Raw genomic sequence first — 21,290 nt, 5'->3', positions numbered from 1 at the left:
TCAGCTTCGATCTCATCCTTTTATGGGTAAGGAAACTGGGGCATACAGCCGGAAAGGGACTTGCCTTAGGTCACACAGCAGGATAGAGGAAAGAAGGTAATCCAGATCCCCCACGTTGCACTGCCTCATTCTTTCTCCTCCACATCCCTTTTTGCAATGGAACAAAGAAGGAGTGTTGATTTAGCACCTGCTTTGTGCTCAGTCACATACTAGGCTTTGTGGAGAGCAGGAGAAAAGTTGACCACATTGGTTCTTGACAGGATAAGAAGCTGACATGGAAAAACTAGATTTACCCACAGGAGATAACTAGGGAAAAGTGACCAGACTATATTTAAGTGAGAGCATGTCTGTAGACTTTTAAGTAATAGGCCTAGAATCCATACTCTTAAGACGTTAACATTATTCCATGATCTTATGCTAGAATATTCTTGAATGTCCTTGAAAACTAAGACCTTAGCTTAGACGTGCTGTCTTAGGTTTACTTCCCTCGGAAACAGAGACATGACAAGGAGGGCAATTCGTTTATTTGGGAGCTGATCCTAGAAAGCACTGAGCAGAGAAGACAAGGAGAGTTAATACAGTAAGCATCAATAAGCAGGTGACTGTGGGGCAACTGGGGCTCTAGCCACTGAAGAAATGTGTTGAGCATACCTCAGCATGGCAGAGTGAGGGAACTGGGGTATTTATCTACCACCAGCACCCCCATCCATCACTGGGCTCCTGGACACACTGATTCCTCAATATTGCCTCCCACCCTTTGAGCTGGGTGAGCTGGCTGATGGTCAGAGACATTGGATCTCTGGGCATGTGGGTAGGGCTGTCAGAGGGCACATGGGTAGGGCACTGACAGCTTTTGCTACCCTTCCAGAATGCCAGGACCTCAGAATTATGGAACCTATCAGACTTGGATCTTAGAGTTAGAGTGTCGTCGCTTCTTTGAAGCTTCAACCCTAGACAACTAACCTCTTTACGTAGGAAGGAATTCTTATAGAAAACACCAGGACAACTGAATAGCTTACCCCACTCATGAGTCCACTTCCCTCCAAGCAGTCCAGCTTTATGCTGAACAACTCCACATCAATACATCACTACTTTAAAGTATACGATGCAGAATGGGGTCTCCAACACATGGCTTCTCTGTAGCATCGGAATGACCTGGGGAACTCTTTGAAAAACAGATTCCCAATCTTTCCCTCTGGAAACTGATTGAGAAGCCAGAGCTGGGAGCCCTCAGCAAAGAACATGTTCTAAGACTTAGACCTCGGGTCTGCCTCTTCCGCACGGTGCTGGGGGTCAACCAAGTTTATGGTTATCCTAGACCATGAGAATGAGCAGAGAAAGAAAAGAAGTTAACCAAAATGAGTACTTCCTGAAAGTTATTCAAATCATGATAAATGTGCCAGACACACCGACACGTAGTTTCACTAGTAGTTTCTATGGGGCCCTGCAAAGGTCAACGAAAGATATGAGCTGGCAGCCACCAAGTGTGTCAGTACCGACACCAAGGCAAATCAGTAGGGAAAGAAGTTTGTAGTAACTCATCAAAGGTAAAGGTCAACACACACACACCCGTGCACACACACACAAATGCAGACACTCACTGTACTAAGAAGAAAAATTAACTTTATCTGTTCCACATACGTTATTGAGAAAAAACAGCTAAAATACCACAATATATCAGCGGCAAGAGCTTAGAGCTACATAAGTCTCCACATAAGAAATGGGACCTTGACTTAAATCTTGGAAAGAGAGAGGATAAGGGAACCCAAAAATGCAGTAGAAATAGTATCCCAAGCTGGGAAAATGGGAGGGGAAGGAAACAAAGATGTGGAGAGAAGAATTAGCAAGTCTGTTGGATGAGTGGGGGGCTGTGATAGAGGTTCTCTGGAAAAGGAGGAAAATAAAAGCTGTGAAGGTAAATTGGGGTCAGATGTTGAAGGGCTTTGAATGCCAGGCTGCTTTTAGAAGCTATAGAGAGTCATGGAAGAATTTTGAGTAGAGGAGAGAAATGAAGAAAGATTCTTAAGATTTTCCCCAAAATGAAGTCTTTCTAAACTCCAGTCCCATGATATGCAGCATAAAAGGTGGGTTCTCTGGTCAAAGATGTTTGGAAGACACCATACACCCATCACTGTCTTGGGAGATAGTAATGTCCATTAGCCAGCAAGGTACTGACAAGTCCTACAGGCAAAATGTCGAATTTTTATTTAGCCCAGCTTTTCCCAAACCCATTTGACCACACACTCTATGTGGTGTGAGACATTTTATAGAACACAGTTAGAATATTGCTGTTCTGGGGGGGGGAAGATTAAAGATGAAAGAGTTTTTGAGATCTTGAGAGTTTCCTCCAGAGTAATCTTTTAAGCCAAAGTCTTCAGTTCTTTAAAAAAAGGAATCTTGGGTTATGACCCCCAAGGTACAACAGAGTCAGTAGGGATAAGAAAACTGTGAAGAGGTCCCCCCTCACTCTTGGAATGACCCCTGACCTCTAGCCCAGCCCCCTCCTCATTCCAGACACAATAGACACATGGCAACATGAACAAACTGTGGCTCCAACATTTATGCCTTTTGGTGACATTAGAAATTCATCTGGGCAACATAATATAAAGCCTTTTAAGGGTCACAGTTAAAAAGCTCAAAGGATTTAAAATGCCTGTGTATGACTCCATAAAAACAACTCACCAAATTTGTATACTGTTTTCTTCTCTACTTTAACATAATTTCTTAAAAAACACCAAGATTAGAATCAAGTTTCAAATGGTTTTAACAAGAGTAAAAGTGAATACTGACATTTTGCCTCACACGTTTTTGTTTTTTTTATTTATTTTTAAAACACGTCTTATTTTTCAGGACCATTTTACCCTGTCAGAGTCTCAGAACCCACTTGTAAGATAGGTAGGAAAGACGGTATGACCCCTCCTCTCACAGGTGTGGAAATTGAGGCCCAAGATGTGTTGAGATGTGCGTAAACTCAGTTGGTGGGGAACTGGAAAGTGGAAATCAGGATTCCTGGCTCTACACACCATGCTCTTAGGAAATGAGAATCAGAGACAGAGAGTATTAGGTGTCAGATGCTTACTAAATTTGACTTGCATACCTATTCTGTCCTGGGCATTTAATATACCCATGGTCTCTAACCCCAGGTAAGATTGTGCCCATTTTACAGGTGAAGAAGCAGAGGTTCAGTGAGGTGAAATGCCCTTGTCCAAAGTCACACAGCTCAGACGTTACAGAGGCAGGACTCTGGGTGACTGTATATACCACGGTTTCAGGAATGATGTCAGCCCATTAATCCCCACTTTTCAACAAGTAAAAATGATCAATACCAAGTAATTAGCCTGGCTTATTACATTGTACGTATCACTTTCCCTATAACCTCAGAAGCAACCCATGAGTCTAGGACAAGCATCTTAGAGAAAGGAACCAGGCTCTGTAAGGCAAAGCAAATGATCTGGGCAGGTAAGGGGCAGAATCAGGATTTGGGTGTGGGAACGAGGCAATGCTCTACTCATTACACATCCCTCTGGCTGCTGTGCGTCCGTGACCCAAGAACACCTCTCATTGGCCCTCCTCCTTTCCCACTGCCAGGATGATGGTCTACAGTGGGCTGACCAACAAGTCCGCTCTTCTCTATGACTCCCTTCAAACCGAAAGCGTCCCCTTCGAGGGCCTGCTGAGCGAGGGCAACAGCATCCGCATTGAGTTCACATCCAACCAGGCCCAGGCGGCATCAGCCTTCAACATCCGATTTGAGGGTGAGTGTCTGCAGGGGCCTCCCTTTCTCCTAGGGTGGCGATGTGGGAGCAGGGGAAGCATGGGGGGGGCTGGGGCTGGGTCCTGAGAGGTAGAAATCTGTCTGGTCAAGGATGAGGGAGGCCTAGTGGCCAGACTGACCCTTGGACTTCCAAAAGCAGACTTGGTTTTACTAATAACTACACCTCCCGTTTACTGAACACCTACTATATGCCCCGTGCCTTGTGGGCAGTGTGCATTTGATGCTCTCCACACTGCAATGTGAGAGCTGTTGTTATCGTGTAGAGGAGTAAACTGAAGTTAGGGAATTTGGGTGACTTGCCCTAGCCACCAGTTAGAAACAAATAGAGCTCAGACTTCTGTCCCGCTTGAGTCTGGACCCTTAAGCTCTGTTCTACTCAGTGAGAGCTTCCTCCAAGAGGCATTGCTAAGGGCATCTCCTGCTCAATCCTGGCCCTTTAAGGAGGGATGCCCTTGGGGATTGCATGTGCCTTTGGGGGACTTTCAGTTCTGTCTTCCTTAAGTTGGTCTTTCTCTTAAACAAACATATGGTTTCAATTCTCAGAAATCAGGTCTCTTAGGGGAAGGATCCATATGGGATATTAAAAGGAATTGAAATACAAAAACTCGGAAGGTTTGGGAGGACAGAGAGTCTTCATCCCATTTTAAATAGGAAAAAACAATAAGACCCCAAGAAACCACATGAATGGCCCCAGGGCCCTCAGTTAATCAGCTAGCACCAGATCATGGGGTCTGGTACCTATTTTCCTTGGAACTCCCCTGCACGTCAAGAAGGGACCCATCTTCTGAGATACGGCCCTGTGAGGGGTGCCTGACTCACCTGAGCTGCTTCCTCTCTTTTTGAATCTCCACCCCAGCCTTTGAGAAAGGCCACTGCTATGAGCCCTACATCCAGAACGGGAACTTCACCACGTCCGACCTGACCTATAACATTGGGACCATCGTGGAGTTTACCTGCGACCCAGGCCACTCCCTGGAGCAGGGCCCGGCCATCATCGAGTGCATCAACGTGCGGGACCCCTACTGGAATGACACAGAGCCCCTGTGCAGAGGTGAGCGGCCCAGCTGCTCTCTTCCCGTGGTGCCCCGGGGACCTACTCCCCCTCAGATGCAAAGGCCACAGCCCCAGTGCAGAGGCCGGTCACCCGTTTGCATAGCAAATTTACCATTAGCTCTCACTCTCCTTTGGGGCAGGTGTACTGCTTGTCGTGGAGAAAATTACAAAATCGATCGATTCTCAAAAGTGCCCCTTCCTCCAGGTACAGGTCTCATAGCGCACAGTTTCAGGAAAGGCTTTCTGCATAGAGTTCAGCGCCTAGGTACCCCCTCTGCTGCGCGTTCTTGTGCAGTGTACAACCCACCCCACAGCTCAGGGCAGTCCTGAGCCTGATTGAAAAGAATGATAATAATAGTTGTTAACAGAAGTGCAAAAACTGTGTTGCAGGCACTCTGCCAAAGGCTACCTACACACATGATCTGATTTAATCCTCATTACAACCCTTCCTATTGACCCCATCTATACATGAGGAACATGAAGCTGTGAAGGGACACACCTAAGAATACAGTGACGGTAATTGGCAAGGGAGGGAATGGAACTCAGGTCGCTCGCTCTTTTCTCAGAGACCTGTGCTCTGAGTCCCTCTGGAAGGTGTTGGCTCTGTAGAGCCCTCATCTACATGGGCCTCCCATGTCCTGCCCTCCTCTTCTCCCCATATCCAAGACCACTGAGCCCCCCGAGCCTGGGTGCCTGAGTAGCACGGAAGTAATGAAGAGAACCTTTGCTCCTGGAGGCTGCTGCCTGCATGGTGCTTGGCGTGAAATCACAGCCTCGCCGTGGTGAGGGATTGATCTCTGTATTAAATGTGCCGGTTTAACAGAGCGGAATTTATTGGTGCTTTGGCCTCTGCCACATTGAGAACTTTCCAAAGCGGTAAACACAGAGCGGAATTTAAAGGGCCAGGCACGGCCACATCTCTCCTTCCACGTCACAGCCGGGGTCTTTCACAGTTATGTGAACTCAGAATTACCCAGCACTTCCCTTGTGCCAGGCTCTGTGCGGTATGTGACACCCATGAGCCCAGTTAAGCTTCAGAATAACCCAGTGAAGTCAGCAGGGGTGTTACTTCAGCGTTACAAAGAAAGGAAACTGAGGCCCCAAGAAGTTACACGCCTTGTCACAGAGCCTGTTGGTGGCAAAGGCAAGAATAGAACCCAGGTCACCTGACTCCAGTGTACCGTTTTGTAGCCACTTGCTCACTCTGCACAACAGCAGGACGGGAAGGATTCTGCCAGCACTTTGAACTTTGTCCTTGGTCCTGAAAGAACTTATAGCTCCACAGTCATCAACTCTGAGCTAAAGGAGGCAGGTGACCAGCCCCAATGTAATCATCCCATGCATGTATGACTACCTGAGGTGCAGGTACCTGTCCACCATACACGATGAGTCGTGACTATGTGACTTCGTAGCCCACACTCTTAACCGTTATCCCACGCTGGCTTCCTTATAAATAAAGTGTGTCTGTCTGTGTCTTACAGCCATGTGTGGCGGAGAGCTGTCTGCCGTGGCTGGGGTGGTGCTCTCCCCAAACTGGCCAGAGCCCTACGTGGAAGGTGAAGATTGTGTCTGGAAGATCCACGTAGGAGAGGAGAAACGAATTTTCTTAGATATCCAATTGTGAGTATTGCTTAATGGACCCCCAACCCCACCAGACTGGGGAAGAAGCTGGTCCTGCTTTATTCTTTCAATCAATATTAAGTAAGCATCTACTATGTGTCAGGGGCTGTGCAAAGAACTGGGGTCCCCATGGTGAAGGAAACAACATCATACGCACAGAGAGAAAGTCTGTGCTCAGGAAGTCCTGTCTGCTAAGGAAGCAGATATTAACTGAGGAGATGCACCAATCATTGCACACTGTATCTTTGATAAGTGGTGGAAGGGGAGGTGCATGGTGCCAGGATATTCTATACTGGGGATTTAATACAAGGAGGGTCAACCAAGCCTTCCCTGGGAATCTGATACTAAAGCTCAGAGTGAAAGGAAGAGTTGGAGTGAATGTACCCAAAAGGAACAGAATGTGCAAAGGCCTGTGGCAAGAGCAAGCGCGGCATTTTCAAAGGACTGAATGGCCAACGTAGCCAGAGGAAGAGGGCAGTGTCACACTTACTCTCTGTACTGCAGTAGTTTACTTCCTATATGTCTCTCTTAACTACACCACAAGGGCCTTGCAATCAGGGCCTGCTGTGATTTATCTCTGTTCCAGGGTCTAACACAGAGCCTGACACACAGTAGGTGCCCAGGTAATGATTACTGAATGAAGAAATGTGGTAGTGAATGGACTTATTGCCTTGTGGCTGTTTCTTGTACTCAGTAGCGTTACCTATTAGATGCTCCATCCAAAACTCCCCCTCCCCAACTCCCCAGGAATCGGGACACTCACAGAGATCAGGGAAATGCCTACTCGGAGCCAGGTGCAACAGTGATTGCTCTAAACATGTATATCTTAGATAATTGTCCCACAAAACATACCCTGCCTGGTAAAGTGATTATCCCATCATCTGGATTCAGACCCCCTGGCTGGTGAGTAGCGGAGCTGAAATTTGAATCCAGCCTGTGCGGCTGCTCATTCATGCTCTTTCCACTGCCCCATGTGAAGTTGAGAAGGAAACAGAGATAGATGGTGGTGTCTGGAGAAGCAGAAGAAAGAGTTTTCTGGCAGACCCTGGCACCGTGGCTGGCAGGGAGCAGGACGCCAACTTCTGAAGAACCTCTCTGGATGTGTCCACAACCTCTAGGGGGTCAGTTCTCCCCACAAGCCTGAAGTGCAAACCCAATAGGCAGTGCAGCAGGGCTTAGGGGCTGCGTGGTTCTGCAGAGGAGCCTTGCAAGTGAAGAGGGGATTTATTTGCAAAATTAGGAGTGACTATCTTTGGAGACTGTCTCTTAGAAACAATGGAAATGTCCTCAAAGGCTGTCACAGGACCTCCTGTTCCAGTTGAGTCAAAAACGTACAGACACTGCTTGATACTTAGATGGGGTTTTATTTCCACTATAAAGCATGCGATGGGGCAGCCAATCCAGGAACCTGGAGCAGTGAAAGCAGAAACCCTTCCCCAAAGCCAGGCCACCATTGGCATTAGCATCAGACGGGGGGAAGACTAGACTGTCTGTCTGATGGTTGTCTCGGCTCCCCTAGACGGAGTGTTGGCTGAAAGAGAGGGCCCCTGGCTTCCCCCCTGGGTGCCCTGTCAGTGACCCTGAGCAACCCTGAACCCGCCATCTGGCTTCTCTGGGCTTCACATTCCTTCTTGGCAAAGTGATAGGTCGCCTTGAACTTAGAGGGTGTACACGCAAACTCTTACAGGGCAGGCAGGTCACATCAAATGGGAATGGGAGCTGGTGTTGCCCATTCTACCAGCCTCGTAGGCAAGAAAGATTTGGAGCTAGACCGTGGAAAGCTGGTAAATGTTCCATCCCTGGCTTTCTTGGCAGTGGGTAGGCGGGGAGCAATGCCCGGATGTGTAGCATTTGCCAGTCTCCATGGTTTAAATACTCCCACCATGGCCAGTTGTAAGCGACCCACATGATGCCAACAGGCTTCCCGAATGCCTGGACAGTTAACAATCAGCTCAGAGGACCCACATGAGCCTCCGGCTCCAACGCTGTCATGGTGAACTGGATCCTTCTCTTCCTCTCACACCCTGTACCACTGTCCTCTGTACAGCCTGTTGATTCTGCTCCAGAGTCAAAATATGCCCAGAGTTGTCCAAGCACCTCTGACGCCTCCACCGCCACTGCCATGGTCCAAGTCACCACTACCTCATCCCAGGATTATTGCAGCAGCCTTTTCATTTCTGTTCCCTTTGGGACTATTTTTAACCTGCGATCCTGTGAACACCTAAGGTGGCTCAATAACAAGCTCTGCTCAAAGCCCTACCCTTGCTCCACGTTCTAGCCAGAGAAAAAGCCAAACTTTTTATAAAAGGCCCTCTGTGTTCGGGCCCTGGGTACATCTCCTATTTCATTTCTTTCCACTCTGCTTCTTGGTCTCTCCATTTGGCCACACTGGCCTCGGTGCTGTTCCACAAACCTACCCCAGGGCCTTTGCCCTGGTTCTTCCTCCCCCTCACCCCCCCACCAGGGTGCTCCGCTCTGAATATCCACATAGCTCTGCTCACAGGTCACCTTCTCCAAGATGCTCTCCAACCCCCTTCCCTTAACCAGCCTTCCTAATCACTCTCAATACTCTTACCTTGCTTCACTTTCCCCATAGCTCTCACCACTACCCAACATCCCACACTTTGTCCTATTTGTTGAAGTATTTCAACCCCTACTTCCTCCACCTAGAAGGTCACCTCCATGAGAACAGAGGGTATTTTGTTGTTGTTGTTTGATTCATGGCTGTCATCCCCACTTGTAGGTCAGTGCCTGGCCCATGGTAAGTGCTCAATAAATAAGAGTCAACGAGATAAAGGTAACTTGTCATGGTCCTACGGCCATGAAGTTTCAAAGCCAGAATCTGAACTCAAATGTACATCCAGCTGGCTATGATGAGCCAGGAGGAGGGGCGGGGGAGTCAGAAAAATAGGGGAAGAGCCTCTGGAAATGTCACCTCCATTTCTCAATAAACCCACATTTATTACATAACCAGCAACCTGGTTAAGAAATAACATTTTGGCTAAAAATTATCGAACAAAGTAACAGTAGTGGGAAGACCTCCAAGAGGTTTTATGGAGTGATAATATCCAAGGATTTGCCATCACAGACTTAGAATTAGACTCTAGAGTGGGAAGACTTCAGAGGTCCCCCAACCCAGTGATGCTCAAATCCACTGGCAGAGTTTGGAGACCAAGTGGGGTGGGGTTAGGGAGGCCATGTTGTTCTTCTGGATAATCTGGGCATTCGATGCTAAGCCAAGGTGATGTTGCTAAACAAAGATGCTAAGTGCAGGTGATGATGGGACCACAGACAGGCTCCAAGGTGGAGCCAATGAGGAAGCTATGCCCACCCCCCGCCCCCCACCCAGGGCAGCTTTTTCTTCCTCCATGAGGCACACAGCCAGCGTCATCCCAGGGCCTTAGGATTTGAAGTGACATCAAAATCCATTCAGTCCAGTTTCAATCACCATGGACCTGTTGTGAAGGCTGTAATTTTTGTCACTGAGCAAGTTCCATTTGCTCCCACACTCATTGATTGTGCGTCCACTGTGAACAAGGCACTGGCTGGGCTCTGGCAGTGAACAAGACAGATGCAGCCCTGCCTTTGGAGAACCCACACTGGCAGCTGAAGTGGCACAGCAAGAGGAAATGCAGGGGCTCTCGGGGCTCGGAATGGGAGAGGCGAGCCTGGGGTAGGACGTGGAGGCAAAGCTTTCCTGAGAAAGTGACATCCAAGTCAGTGGTTCTCAACGGGGCGATTTTGTCAAGTCCTAGGGGACACTTGACAATGTCTGGAGGCATTTCTGATTGTCACAATTGGTGGTGGGGGGAGGTGCTACTGGGATCTCGTGGGGAGAGGCCAGGGTGCCACTAAACATCCTGCAATGCACAGGACAGCCCCCACCACAAAGAATTAGCAGACCCAAAACGTCAATAGTGCCCAACTAGAGAAACCCTCATCTGAACTGAAAGACAGATAGAAGACGGGCAAAGATGGAGGGGAACAGCGTTTCAAGCGAAGGGAACAGCATGTGCGAAGGTCCAGAAGCAGGAAAGCCCAACTCTCTTCTCCTTGGCCCATCATATCGAGTATTTGCTGAGCACTTAGTACAGCACAGGGGCTCACATCCCAGGCACCTTCACAACAAGTACATGTAGTGGATTCTATTATTACCTCCATTTGACAGATGAGTAAACTGAGGCTCCGAGATTTGGAAGAGTGTGATCACACAGCTGGAAACTGGCAGAGCAAGGACTGACTCCCTGCTCACTGCATGCCCAGGGTCTGGGGTCCTCCCAGCACTGGACAGGAGCTGGAGGAAGTCCCGAGTAGCAGGGGCTTCATGACACAGGAGGGGTGGCATCAGTGAAGAAGGCCTGTGAGGTGGAGGTGGAATCAGGCAACGCCTTGAAGGCCGCAATGGGGAGTCTGGACTTGCCCAAACCAGGTAGCAGTTAAGGGGATTAAAGCTTTGCAAAAGGGAGCCGAGTCCTGCAGTCACCAGCCCGAGGCTTTCTCTGGCAAACTTGGGCACACACTTGGCAGAGTGGCATCTGGACTTGGCACCTCCTTCCTCCCCCAGAGGGAGTGAAAATAGCATCTCACCAGCGAGGGTTACGTGAGGCCCAAGAGCTGCTGGGTTTAATTTATCTCGCTTGGTTTCCGCTGACAGTTTTAGTAAACCAATTTGGGTTTGATAGTAAAAATAATTCTGTCCTCAGGGCCCCTCAGCCCTGCCTAAGTGTTTGCAATTGTTATTTATCACAGTGGCGAGGAGGAAGGCGTTTGCACTGCAGACTGAGCTGGGTTGGTGGCCCATAGCAGGCGCTGGGCAGTGTTTGCTGAGTCATGAGGACATAGCCACATGTGCCAGGCGAGTGGGGACTTTTTCTTCCCTCGCCTACTGGGCAGATCTGTTGATGCTGTGGGCATTGAAAATAATGGTTGTAACCAGCCACTGTCTATGAGGAACCTACTATATGCTGGGCCCTGAGTTGCATAATTTATATCCACAAGCAATAATAGACGTGAACATTATTAGATAGAGATAATAATTACATAATATAGAGCCAATGTGAGTAGAGATAATTACAGAGGGGTGATTATCCAAATTAGAGATAATGTATGCAAAAGCACATTGCATGGGGTCTGGTGCAGAGTTGGCGCTTCATAAATGGAGATTACGATTACCAAGAATCCTTATAAGGCAGATATTATCATCATCATTTTATGGATTTGGAAATGACGGCACAGAGAGGTTAAGTGGCTTCCTCAGATCACACAGCTAGTAAAGGACAGGGCCAGGGTTTGCATACACACTGTAGCCTCCACTTAACTCATTGACTTAAACTGCCTTTTGGGGGACCAGCTATAGTCTCAGTGATGAAGCAGGAAGGTTCCCAGGCCTTCAGCAATTCAAAATTCAGGAAGGGAAGTAGGGCTATAAACAGACAACCTGGCAAGATGCAAAGTGCTATGGATGGTGGTGTGGAGGTGGGGAGGTTGCAGGTGCTGGATTTATCTCTGCGGGTTTTGCAAATGTCACAGAGAGGGTGACGGCCAAGTAGAATCTTCAAGAGTGTTAGTTGGCCAAGCTGTAATGGGGGAAGGGCTTTCCAGGAAGGGCCCAGGTGAGCAAAAGATTCAAGCAAATGAAAACAGTGACCGTTGGGCACCAAATGGATACCTGGAATTATAGCATTAATTAGGACCATCTGCCTAGAATTGGAGGTGGGAAGGGGGGTTGCATAATCTTAAGATAAGTTGGGACCCCCAGGCCAAACCTTCATCCCCCAAATACCTAGCCCCTAACCCATGATAAGCCTCCCAGATCTGCCACGAATCTGCCACTGACTCTAAAGCACAACTGAGCATGACATTTTTAAATCCTTAAGGATGTATTAAATCTCTATCTGTCTCTATATCTATCTAGGTATCTGTTGGATTGGTGCAAAAATAATTGTGGTTTAAAAGGTTCACAACAATTGCAAAAATCGCAATTACTTTTGCACCAACCTAATATCTCTCTATCTATTTCAAGACAAAGGAGAGTAAAAGAACCAAGGCATTGTTGGTGAAGGCATCATAGGATGGAAGAGCTGGGAGGGGCCCAGAGAGGGGAGGTAACTTACCTAGCATCACACAGCTGAGTGTGGCTGCAAAAGCTGAGCGGAGAGACCATCACGTTGCAAATGCCACATGGCAGAGGAGATGCAAAACCGTCTAGAGTCAAAGAGATTTGCATTTAAATTCTGACTCAGCTGCTCACTAGCTCTGTGGCCTCAGGCAGGTTACTGAAGGTGGTGATGCCTGCCTCACAATAGGATATTTTGTTCACGTTCTCCCCAGTGCGTGGCACACTTCAGTACTCAATAAGTAGCTGTTGGATTTTTAAAAGAGATGGTGAGTGTGTACGTTAATTAAATAACATGTAAAATCTCTTAGTAAGGTTTCTAGCATAAAATAGGCAAATAACCACAACTAACACAATTTTCACCCCCATTATAGGCCAGATTTTATGCTAAACACTTAGCATGCATTATTTCATGGCCACCATTATCATCGTTATCATCATCATCGAAATCCATGCCTAACTTTCATTAAGCACTTACTATTGGCTAGTTGCCAAGCGCTTTATGCATATTAAATCATTTAACTTTTACAAGGAAACCTATGTGGTATCACTATGATGATCCCCTTTTTACAGATAAGGAAACTGAGGTTCAGAGAGAGATGAAGTCACATGCCCAAGGTCACAAAGCTAGGAAGAGGCCAAGTCAGGACTCGAACCCAGGTCTCTGGGGCCAATGTCAGCATTATACCACCCAATGAACGGTAGTGAGGTGCTCCACAAGGGAGAAAGCCCTTGCCCCATGCACAAGGAGAGGGGCAAATGTCAGAAGAAGACACAGAGGTTCAGAGTGGAGCCCACCACTTCCTGGGTTCCTATTACAAATATACGTATATCTTTGGAAGAAAAAAGTTTCAGCCAAGCTCCAGCTTGCCTGAGTATTGCCTGGCTCCAATGCAAAGCCCAGCCCCAAATATCTCCCTGTTTATGGGCTCCAGCACAGTTCTCTAACCAGGAAATAAAAGGACCTAATAACAAACTCCTATAACCATATGATTGATAGCTGCAGAATATTTCTCTTCAGCTGCTGCCAACCTGCTCTGTGCTAAGTTAATTCCAAGCCCTAAAAATTAAGTGCCTTGTCCAGGAGCACTTCAGTCCTTCGGAGATATAGCTCTTTGGGGCTACAAGAATTCCGCTTGAGAGCCAGACAAGAAGGGAGAGTCAAGAGTAGTCGAGAGTAGCCTTGCTCCCAGGAGCACAGATTTCCAGACACCAGGAGAAATCCTTGGAGAAAAGGCCACAACAGAAATAAAAACCTCCCAATCCACTAGCAGATGGAGATAGGATTTCCCCCAGCACCAAAAGTTCTAAGGAATCCAAGAAGGAGCAGCCCACATTCCATCATATTGCAGATGAGGAAACTGAGGCCCAGAGCTGGGAACAGACTACCCCCAGGCCACTTTATCAGTCAACTATTGCTGCGTAACTAATTACCTCAAACTCAGGGTAAAATGGCAAGCTTGCAGCATCGCTTACGAGTCTACAAGTCAGTGAAGAGGCTTTTGTGGTCTCAGCTGATTCACTTGTGTCTGGGGGCAGCTGCAGGTTGGGTAGGTGGCTCTGCCCTTTCTCATGTATTTGGGGTAAATTAGTGTCAGATGGCCTAGGCACCTCTCTTTTGCATGTGTGTCTCAGACTCCAACAACTAACTCAGGCTGCTTCCCTTGGTGACTGGCCAGGGTTCCAAAACCAAGAGCAGAAGCATTCAACGCCTCCTGAACCTGAACTAGGAATAGGCACAGCGTCATGTCTGCCATATCCTGTGGCAAGCCACAAAGCAAGGGCCAGCCCAGATTCAAGGGGTGGAGAAACAGACTGCATCTCTTGATGGCAGATACTTGGAAGCCTCAATGCAAAGGGTGCAGACGCAGAGAGGCCCAGAGTTTTGAAACAATTTTGCACTCAAGTTACCACAGTCAAAGAAGAGGTCAGAACTCAGGTCTCCTGGCTCTAGTCCAAAGCACCAAATAACATCACCATGTCCAATGACCCTGCACGTGGCCACTATTGCCCCCATTTTACAGATGAGGAAACAGAGGCTCAGACAGGTAAAGCAACTTGCCTGCGATACCCCCGTTAAGAAGTGAAGCAGACAAGATTTGCATCTAAGGCTTGGTGCCTGGCATTTGGAAGGCTCAGAAAATGTTTCCTACTCTACGTGATACTTTCAACATGTGGGAGAAATACTCTAGAAAGATCCTGAGTTTTCTCCGAAAGAGGAAAAGGCTTTTGCTTGTGGGAGGAAGTCTTGGGCTCAGTTCTGAACTCTTCCACTTATTGTCCGTGTGACCTTTTTGATAAGTCACTTCACTTCTCTGAGCCTCCGTTTCCTATCTGTACAATGTGGATAATAATAGTACCTACCACCTCTTTGACTTTCTGAGAAGACGAAACATATGGCAAGGGTCCTGACACGTGACACAGGCTCAATAATTTAGTTGGCAGCTATGGTGATAAAGTCCTTCCATGGTGGGTGCACAAACTGAGCTACACATGAACACGTGCACACACGCCATGCATGTACAAAGGTGGAACGTGACAGTGAGCAATGTAGTGGCTTCCACCAAAGGTGCTAATGTGGGATCCCACCTGATTGCGTACTCCCCGTCCCCCATTGTGCAAGGACTTGTCGTCGGCACTGGTAACTTGGACACACAAGTTCTAGGATGGGTCCTCCCTCAACACCTGCCGGTTTTCTGCTCCTCGGCCATGCCAGGCTCCTCCCAGCCTTGGTGATCGCAGGAGCATCTGTGGGAGGGGACGTGCCGCCGTTTCAAGCAGGGACATTGCCTTGCTGGTGGATACCTGTGAGCGCAAGGCGTTCAGATGCGGTTAGATCTGACATCCCAGGGAGCCACGACTACTTGCCTCATGAACCCCTCATGTGCAGTGGCCTCATGCGCTTACTACTGGGCAAGTGTTTATGGAGGGCGCTCCGTGTGGCTGGTGTTACGCTGGAGTTTCTGTGGCTCAGAGTTAACAAGAACTCCATGGACTGAGCCCTTACTGTACCGAACTGCTCTGAGCACATTCCCTCTGGTGACTTATTCTCTAAACCACCAATGCGTTCACACGGTGATGTTCCCCGTGCCACAGAGGAGGACGTGGAGACGCGGAGGGGCTCGGTGGCATGCCCGCTGGACGTATGGGTGCCAGGGCTCGGACCCGCCTCCTGTCACGTCTCAGCCCTGCCTCACGAAGTGGAACCCACATTATCCTGATGGCAGCCAGCCTCCCTTTGAGAGTTGTGAAAAAGCAGTGACATGCTCAGACCTGCAGTTTAGACAGCACACCCCGACAACTGGCACAGGGTAGAGGGAGGAGTCAGAGGTGAGGCAGGGGGCAGAGACCCTGACCGTGGTCCTATGACAGCCGTGGTCCTGTGATGGCCGTGGGCCTGTTTGTCATGGTCCTATGATGGCTGTGGTCCTGTGATGGCCGTGGGCCTGTTTGTCATGGTCCTATGACGGCCGTGGTCCTGTGACGGCCGTGGGCCTGTTTGTCATGGTCCTATGACGGCCGTGGTCCTGTGACCGCCGTGGTCTGTGATAGGCGTGGTCCTGTTTGTCATGGTCCTGTGATGGCCGTGGTCTGTGATAGGCGTGCTCCTGTTTGTCATGGTCCCGTGATGGCCGTGGTCCTATGACAGCCGTGGTAACAGAAGCCCCTGCTCACCTGTGTGGTGCCTCCTAGGGAGGACTCGTGCTTTGTTTTGGCCTGGAGGATGGTTCCCACGCAGAGCCCACACTGCTGAACTTGGGCTTACGGGGAGTCATTTGACAGCTCAGATGAGCCACATGAAGGCTTTACAAGGTGAGGCCTTCAAGAGGACGTGTCATAATGGGGATTCAAAATGACAGGAAACATATCCCGCGGCTGTCAGCGCCTGCTGGGGAGGGTTCCCTCACTTCTTCCTCCAGCAATGCGGAGCCCTGGACCCACTTTTCTCTGCACACATGCCAGGCACACCACACACACACACACACACACACACACACACACAATACATCACACTACACACCTCACGTCACACACCAACTCACACAACACACACATACCATATCACATATACCAACAACCACACACAATACACACAATCATACACACACACACACCTCACATACCCACCATACCACACACACCAACAGCACACACAATGTATACCCAACACGTACAGGTACACACCACATACACACACACCACAAATCCCAATCCACCCTTAATTTTACTCTAACTTAATTATGCTATAATTATGCTTAAGGTTAGCTCCTGCACCCTGACTTAGAGTTCCTAAAATGAATAAGGCCTGGGGTCCCACACACTAATTTTATAAATTTGGGGAAATACATCCTGAAAGGGGAAGAGATGTGGGTATTGCCCCATAGGAAAGTCGCAGAAGGACCACAGTCTGCCTGTGGTCACCCTTGGGTCTGGGAAACCCACACTTTACCAACCTCTATCTGAATCTTTATAGTCCCAAACAGATCCCTGAATTGCTATCAAATGAGGGAGTGGGGAAAATATGGGGTCCCACCTTCTGAATAGAAGGAAAGCATGAAATATTTTGTCCATGACCATGTTAAGTAATTTTTTTTTACAATTCATGGATTCTGAGATTTTCATCTGGGGTCAGTGAGGCCCAGGCTGGGCAAGCAGCTTCTCTATCATCATAGAGCAAAGAAGTGGCATAGGAGTGACCTGTCACTGAGATCTCCTCCTGACACCAGATTTTGCTGCCATACTACCTGCCACAGCCCCCTCACCTCTTAGCAGATCATGTAGCTCATTATAAATATTTTTATGATAAAAGATGCTTTTTAAATTGAATTCCTGGATCTAATTATGTTATTTATAGCTCTCAACAATATCATCCCCATTTTACAGGTGAGAATACTGAGGCTCAGAGAGGTTAAGCCGCTTTCTCAAGGTCACCCAGCTAGAAACCAGCACATCCAGGATTTTCAGCACTGTATCCCAAGATGGAGTGAAAACAGCAGGGTGGTTGAGGACGGATTTCTTTGTAGGCAAAGCAGCTGGGAACTGTTGGGTTTCCCTGGTCCACAGTGCTGGGTATGAAATGTCATGTCGTTGACCTTGACAAAGCTTTGCCTGCCATGTTCTGAGATGACTCCATCCAGGGACGTGGAAATGAGAAACAGCTTAGGCCATGGAATGGTCTCAGAGGAAACACACGTCCAGCACGGGGCGGGGGGGGGGGGTCTCTTTCTTCTGCTTTTTCACTTTAAGGATAAGAGACGTATTGATTGAAAAGGGGGAAAAGGTGGAGGGAGAGGAGAAATTAAGAAAGACAAAAGGCGGTGTAGAACAGAGACTGGGTCTCCTGCACACTGAAACGTCACAGCAGCCGCTTTCAGTCCCGGCTGCCATGCAATCTCCTGGGGAGTTTTAAGTGACACTGACAACCGGGTCCCCCCCCCCAGAGATGCTGAGGTCTTGTAGGTCAGGGGTGCAGCTCGGGCATCATTGTCTGCAGTTTTTAAACCTCCCTGATACAGCCAATGGAGAACCCCTGGGTGAAGCTGGGTTCTGCGTGTGACATAGAGAAGCACTTGGTGACTATGGGGGGGGAGAGGAGAAGAAGGGAGGAAAGAAGACAGGGGGAAGAAGAGGAAAAGGGGAGGAACAAAGAAGGAAATAAGAAAACTGTTCATTTTGTGTGCTTTCAGATGTCCTTTTCGGGAGCCAAAGAGATTGGTGTTCTCCCTGGAGTTGACATGCTTTCTTGTGCTGTCTGCCATTTTGCCATTTCATCAAATTAAATTGAAACCAAATTAGCACTGGACCAAAGGGCCCCTCTGCAATTCCACAGGGCTGAGCAGTGTCTGAGCTAACTGTGTGGCAGCGTGAAGGGCCAGAGGCCCTGGGATCTGGGCCTTTCTGGGCTTAGTTTACTCCTCTGTCAAATGGGAGTAGGAGCGTTTTCTCTGACCCCTTGCTAAGGGGATTCGATGAGAAAATGGACACAAAGGAATTCTGAGCAGGTCGTTTTTTAAATGGCTTTCAGAAAAATACGTGTTTCATCAAAGTTGTATTGCACCTACAACTGCATTTATGGGGCTTTGGTTCTTTTTTTCCTTTAGTTAAATCCTATGGTAGAGTTAATCACCATCCCTACTGATTCGTGAAGATCCTGCCTTAACTGCAAGACAGACTTTTCTTAAGAAAGCCATTCAATCCCTCCACGCCTCAGTTTGCTCATCTGGAAAACGGAGATAAAATCACCATCATGCATTCATGTAAACAACATTTATTTTACCCGTGCCAGGCACTGGACTGGGCTTCGGGGATATGCGGATAAGAGTACGTGGTGTCAGGGAGCTGGCAGCCTTGCGTGAACACTGGCACAGGCAAATGTGGTTCGGTGCTGAGGCTCTGCCTTCCCACTATATAGGTTTGGATCCTGGCTCTCCTGCATGACCAGCTCTGTGAGCTTCAGAGTGTTTCATTACCCCGGGTGCCTCAGTTTTCTTAATATGTGAAATGGGTGACAATAGTAGTTTTTACAGCATTTGAGGATAAAGTGAAATGGTACGTGTGATGTGCTTCGACCATCTCCTGGCATGTAAGAAGCCTTACAGAGAACCTGCCTAGTTATTATATAGCTGCAAATGTAGGGTGTGTAGGGGGCACAGAGGGACCTTGAGGAATTAGTAAACTGTTGTCAAGCAGAGAGATGAGGCGAGGTATTCCAGGTAGAGGGACCAGCATGGCCTACAGCAGGTCGAGGGACTACCAAGGGTCTGGGATACGAAGATGTTAGAGACAGCAAAAGTGGGTGGGGGCCTCGCTGTCGACCTCCTGGAAGTCCTGGAAAGCCGAGAAACTGGATTTTTATTCTGTGAGCTCATTTTTGCTATTTCCACAGTCCAATTTATGTCACCAAGTGACTTTTTCCCTCCTTAAATTGCATATAAATTGGCATGCCTTTTTCACTCGGTTCATTCTAAGCAAAATAATGCCCATGAAATTAGAAGTGTGATGTGCAAACCATATATTTGTATATTTTTTCTAATTCACATTTAAATAAATACATAACCACTAGACATTTTCAAATATGTTTGTCTACCTAAAATCATCTTGTGAACGCCACTGGGCAAAGCCTTTTAAAGGCAAGGTTTCTAGGCAAAGGTCAGGTGTTGGTTTAGAAAGAAATGAAGAAAAGCAGGGTGGCTTGGGCATCATTTCTTTCTACGCCTTCTGTGGAATATTAACTCCAGCTCCACAGTTACAAAGCTCACCTACCGCCTTCCAGGCACATCCAGGCTCCTGATTGGTTGGGGGTAAGGGGGCGCCTGCTGCGGGGGGAGGGGGGGGGAATTAGCCGCCCATACAATGCTTAGGCATACACTGCCCTCTACTGGCCAAGAAAAGAATTGCTTCAGCAGAAAAGAGCATGCTAATCTATCAGATGCAAATTTGCATTCTATCCTCACCTCTTTGGCTCTCTAGACCATAGTGGAAAGCAATAATGAGGGTCCCTCAGGCCGTTTTTACCCTTTTTGAAGAGGTAATACATTAATATGATTCAAAATCCAAAGGTGTTAAGGGGTGTGCTGTGAAAATTGTTTCCCACCTTTCCCCCCCAAACAGCCCCCTCTCCCGTTCCCCTCCCTCGAGGGAACCACCAGAACTAGTTTCTTATGCATCCTTCCCAGCCTCGTTTTAAATATTTCACAACAACATAAGAGAAATCTCGTCTCTACCAAAACAAAACCACCCAGACGATGTAACAAGTTTAACACTGATTTTATTATATACTCTGTTATACATGATCAATAACGACAACAAAATTAAATAAATGTAATTGTTCGCAAGAGATGTATCAGGTTTAGGAGACAAAATCTTTTTAAAGCAGGGAGGCTGTAGGAAGAAGAACTATTATCTTGGTAGGGGAAAAAAGTGTTGGAAATAATGGGTTTAATCAAATAAACTTGAGCGACGATGTCGTAAGAGCAAAAGATGTGCCAGGATGAGAGGAGCAGTCAGATGGGGCTTCCTCATCTTGCAGATTTTATCTGTAATTTTTTTATTCACACTTTCTGATACAAGACTGAACCCAGGCACACTTATTGGAGACGCGTATCCATGGCTTTCAAAGTACAAAATAGCGGACCCCTATCTCAGCCTTTGGCATCCAACAGAGAACTAGGTTTGAATCCTAAGTCTGACTTCTATGTAACCTTAGGCAAGTGACTTCTCCTGGTTGAGCCTCAGTTTCCTTATCTGTAAAATGGGGACGATCGTAAGTCTTAGTTTGTGGCGTTGTTGTTTGAGTTCTTAATCCTCAAGAGGTGGCGTGGTTGTTATTCAAACGCTAAATGAGGATTTGAGGAGATCTTGTCTCAGATATCCAGTGGGACCAGTGTTTTAACTGCCCCGAAACAGGGAGGAGCTGAAAAAGGACATCAGAAGGGCTGCTCAGGCTCTGGAAGGGGCCAAGGAGGTGCCTAGAGCAGGGTCAAGTTAGGGAAGGAGAGGAAGCCAGAGCCGCATTGGTCAAGGTCTCAGGCTTGATTCTGATGACCTTCATATCTAAGGAGAATGGAGGGTGTAGTCAATAGGGGCCCAGGAGGCACGTGAGGCGGAACTCATTTGGGGTCTCCCCAATCATTAAGGGTGTTCAGATTAACCCCTGGGACAAGTACTGAAAGCCACCAGGATGAGAGGAGTCCTTGCTCCCAAGGTTGACACAAGTGAGAGTCCGTT

At 47.9% G+C, this 21,290-nt stretch overlaps 1 protein-coding gene across 3 annotated transcripts in view; it reads left to right on the top strand.

Annotated features, from left to right (window-relative positions):
- Nucleotides 1-21,290, top strand: part of SEZ6L (seizure related 6 homolog like) — a 179,099-nt gene that overhangs the window by 122,563 nt on the left and 35,246 nt on the right. For all 3 annotated transcript variants that reach the window (XM_074321069.2, XM_074321071.2, XM_074321070.2), the window contains exons 7-9: nt 3,589-3,755; nt 4,632-4,826; nt 6,310-6,448. In XM_074321069.2, the coding sequence (XP_074177170.2) occupies nt 3,589-3,755; nt 4,632-4,826; nt 6,310-6,448 (501 nt within the window). The remainder of the gene's footprint in view (nt 1-3,588; nt 3,756-4,631; nt 4,827-6,309; nt 6,449-21,290) is intronic.

This window comes from Rhinolophus sinicus, chromosome 9, assembly GCF_057876585.1.
Source record: "Rhinolophus sinicus isolate RSI-liver-muscle chromosome 9, RSI-T2T, whole genome shotgun sequence".
Classification (NCBI taxonomy): domain Eukaryota; kingdom Metazoa; phylum Chordata; class Mammalia; order Chiroptera; family Rhinolophidae; genus Rhinolophus; species Rhinolophus sinicus.
This window is presented reverse-complemented; position numbering and strand designations above follow the sequence as displayed.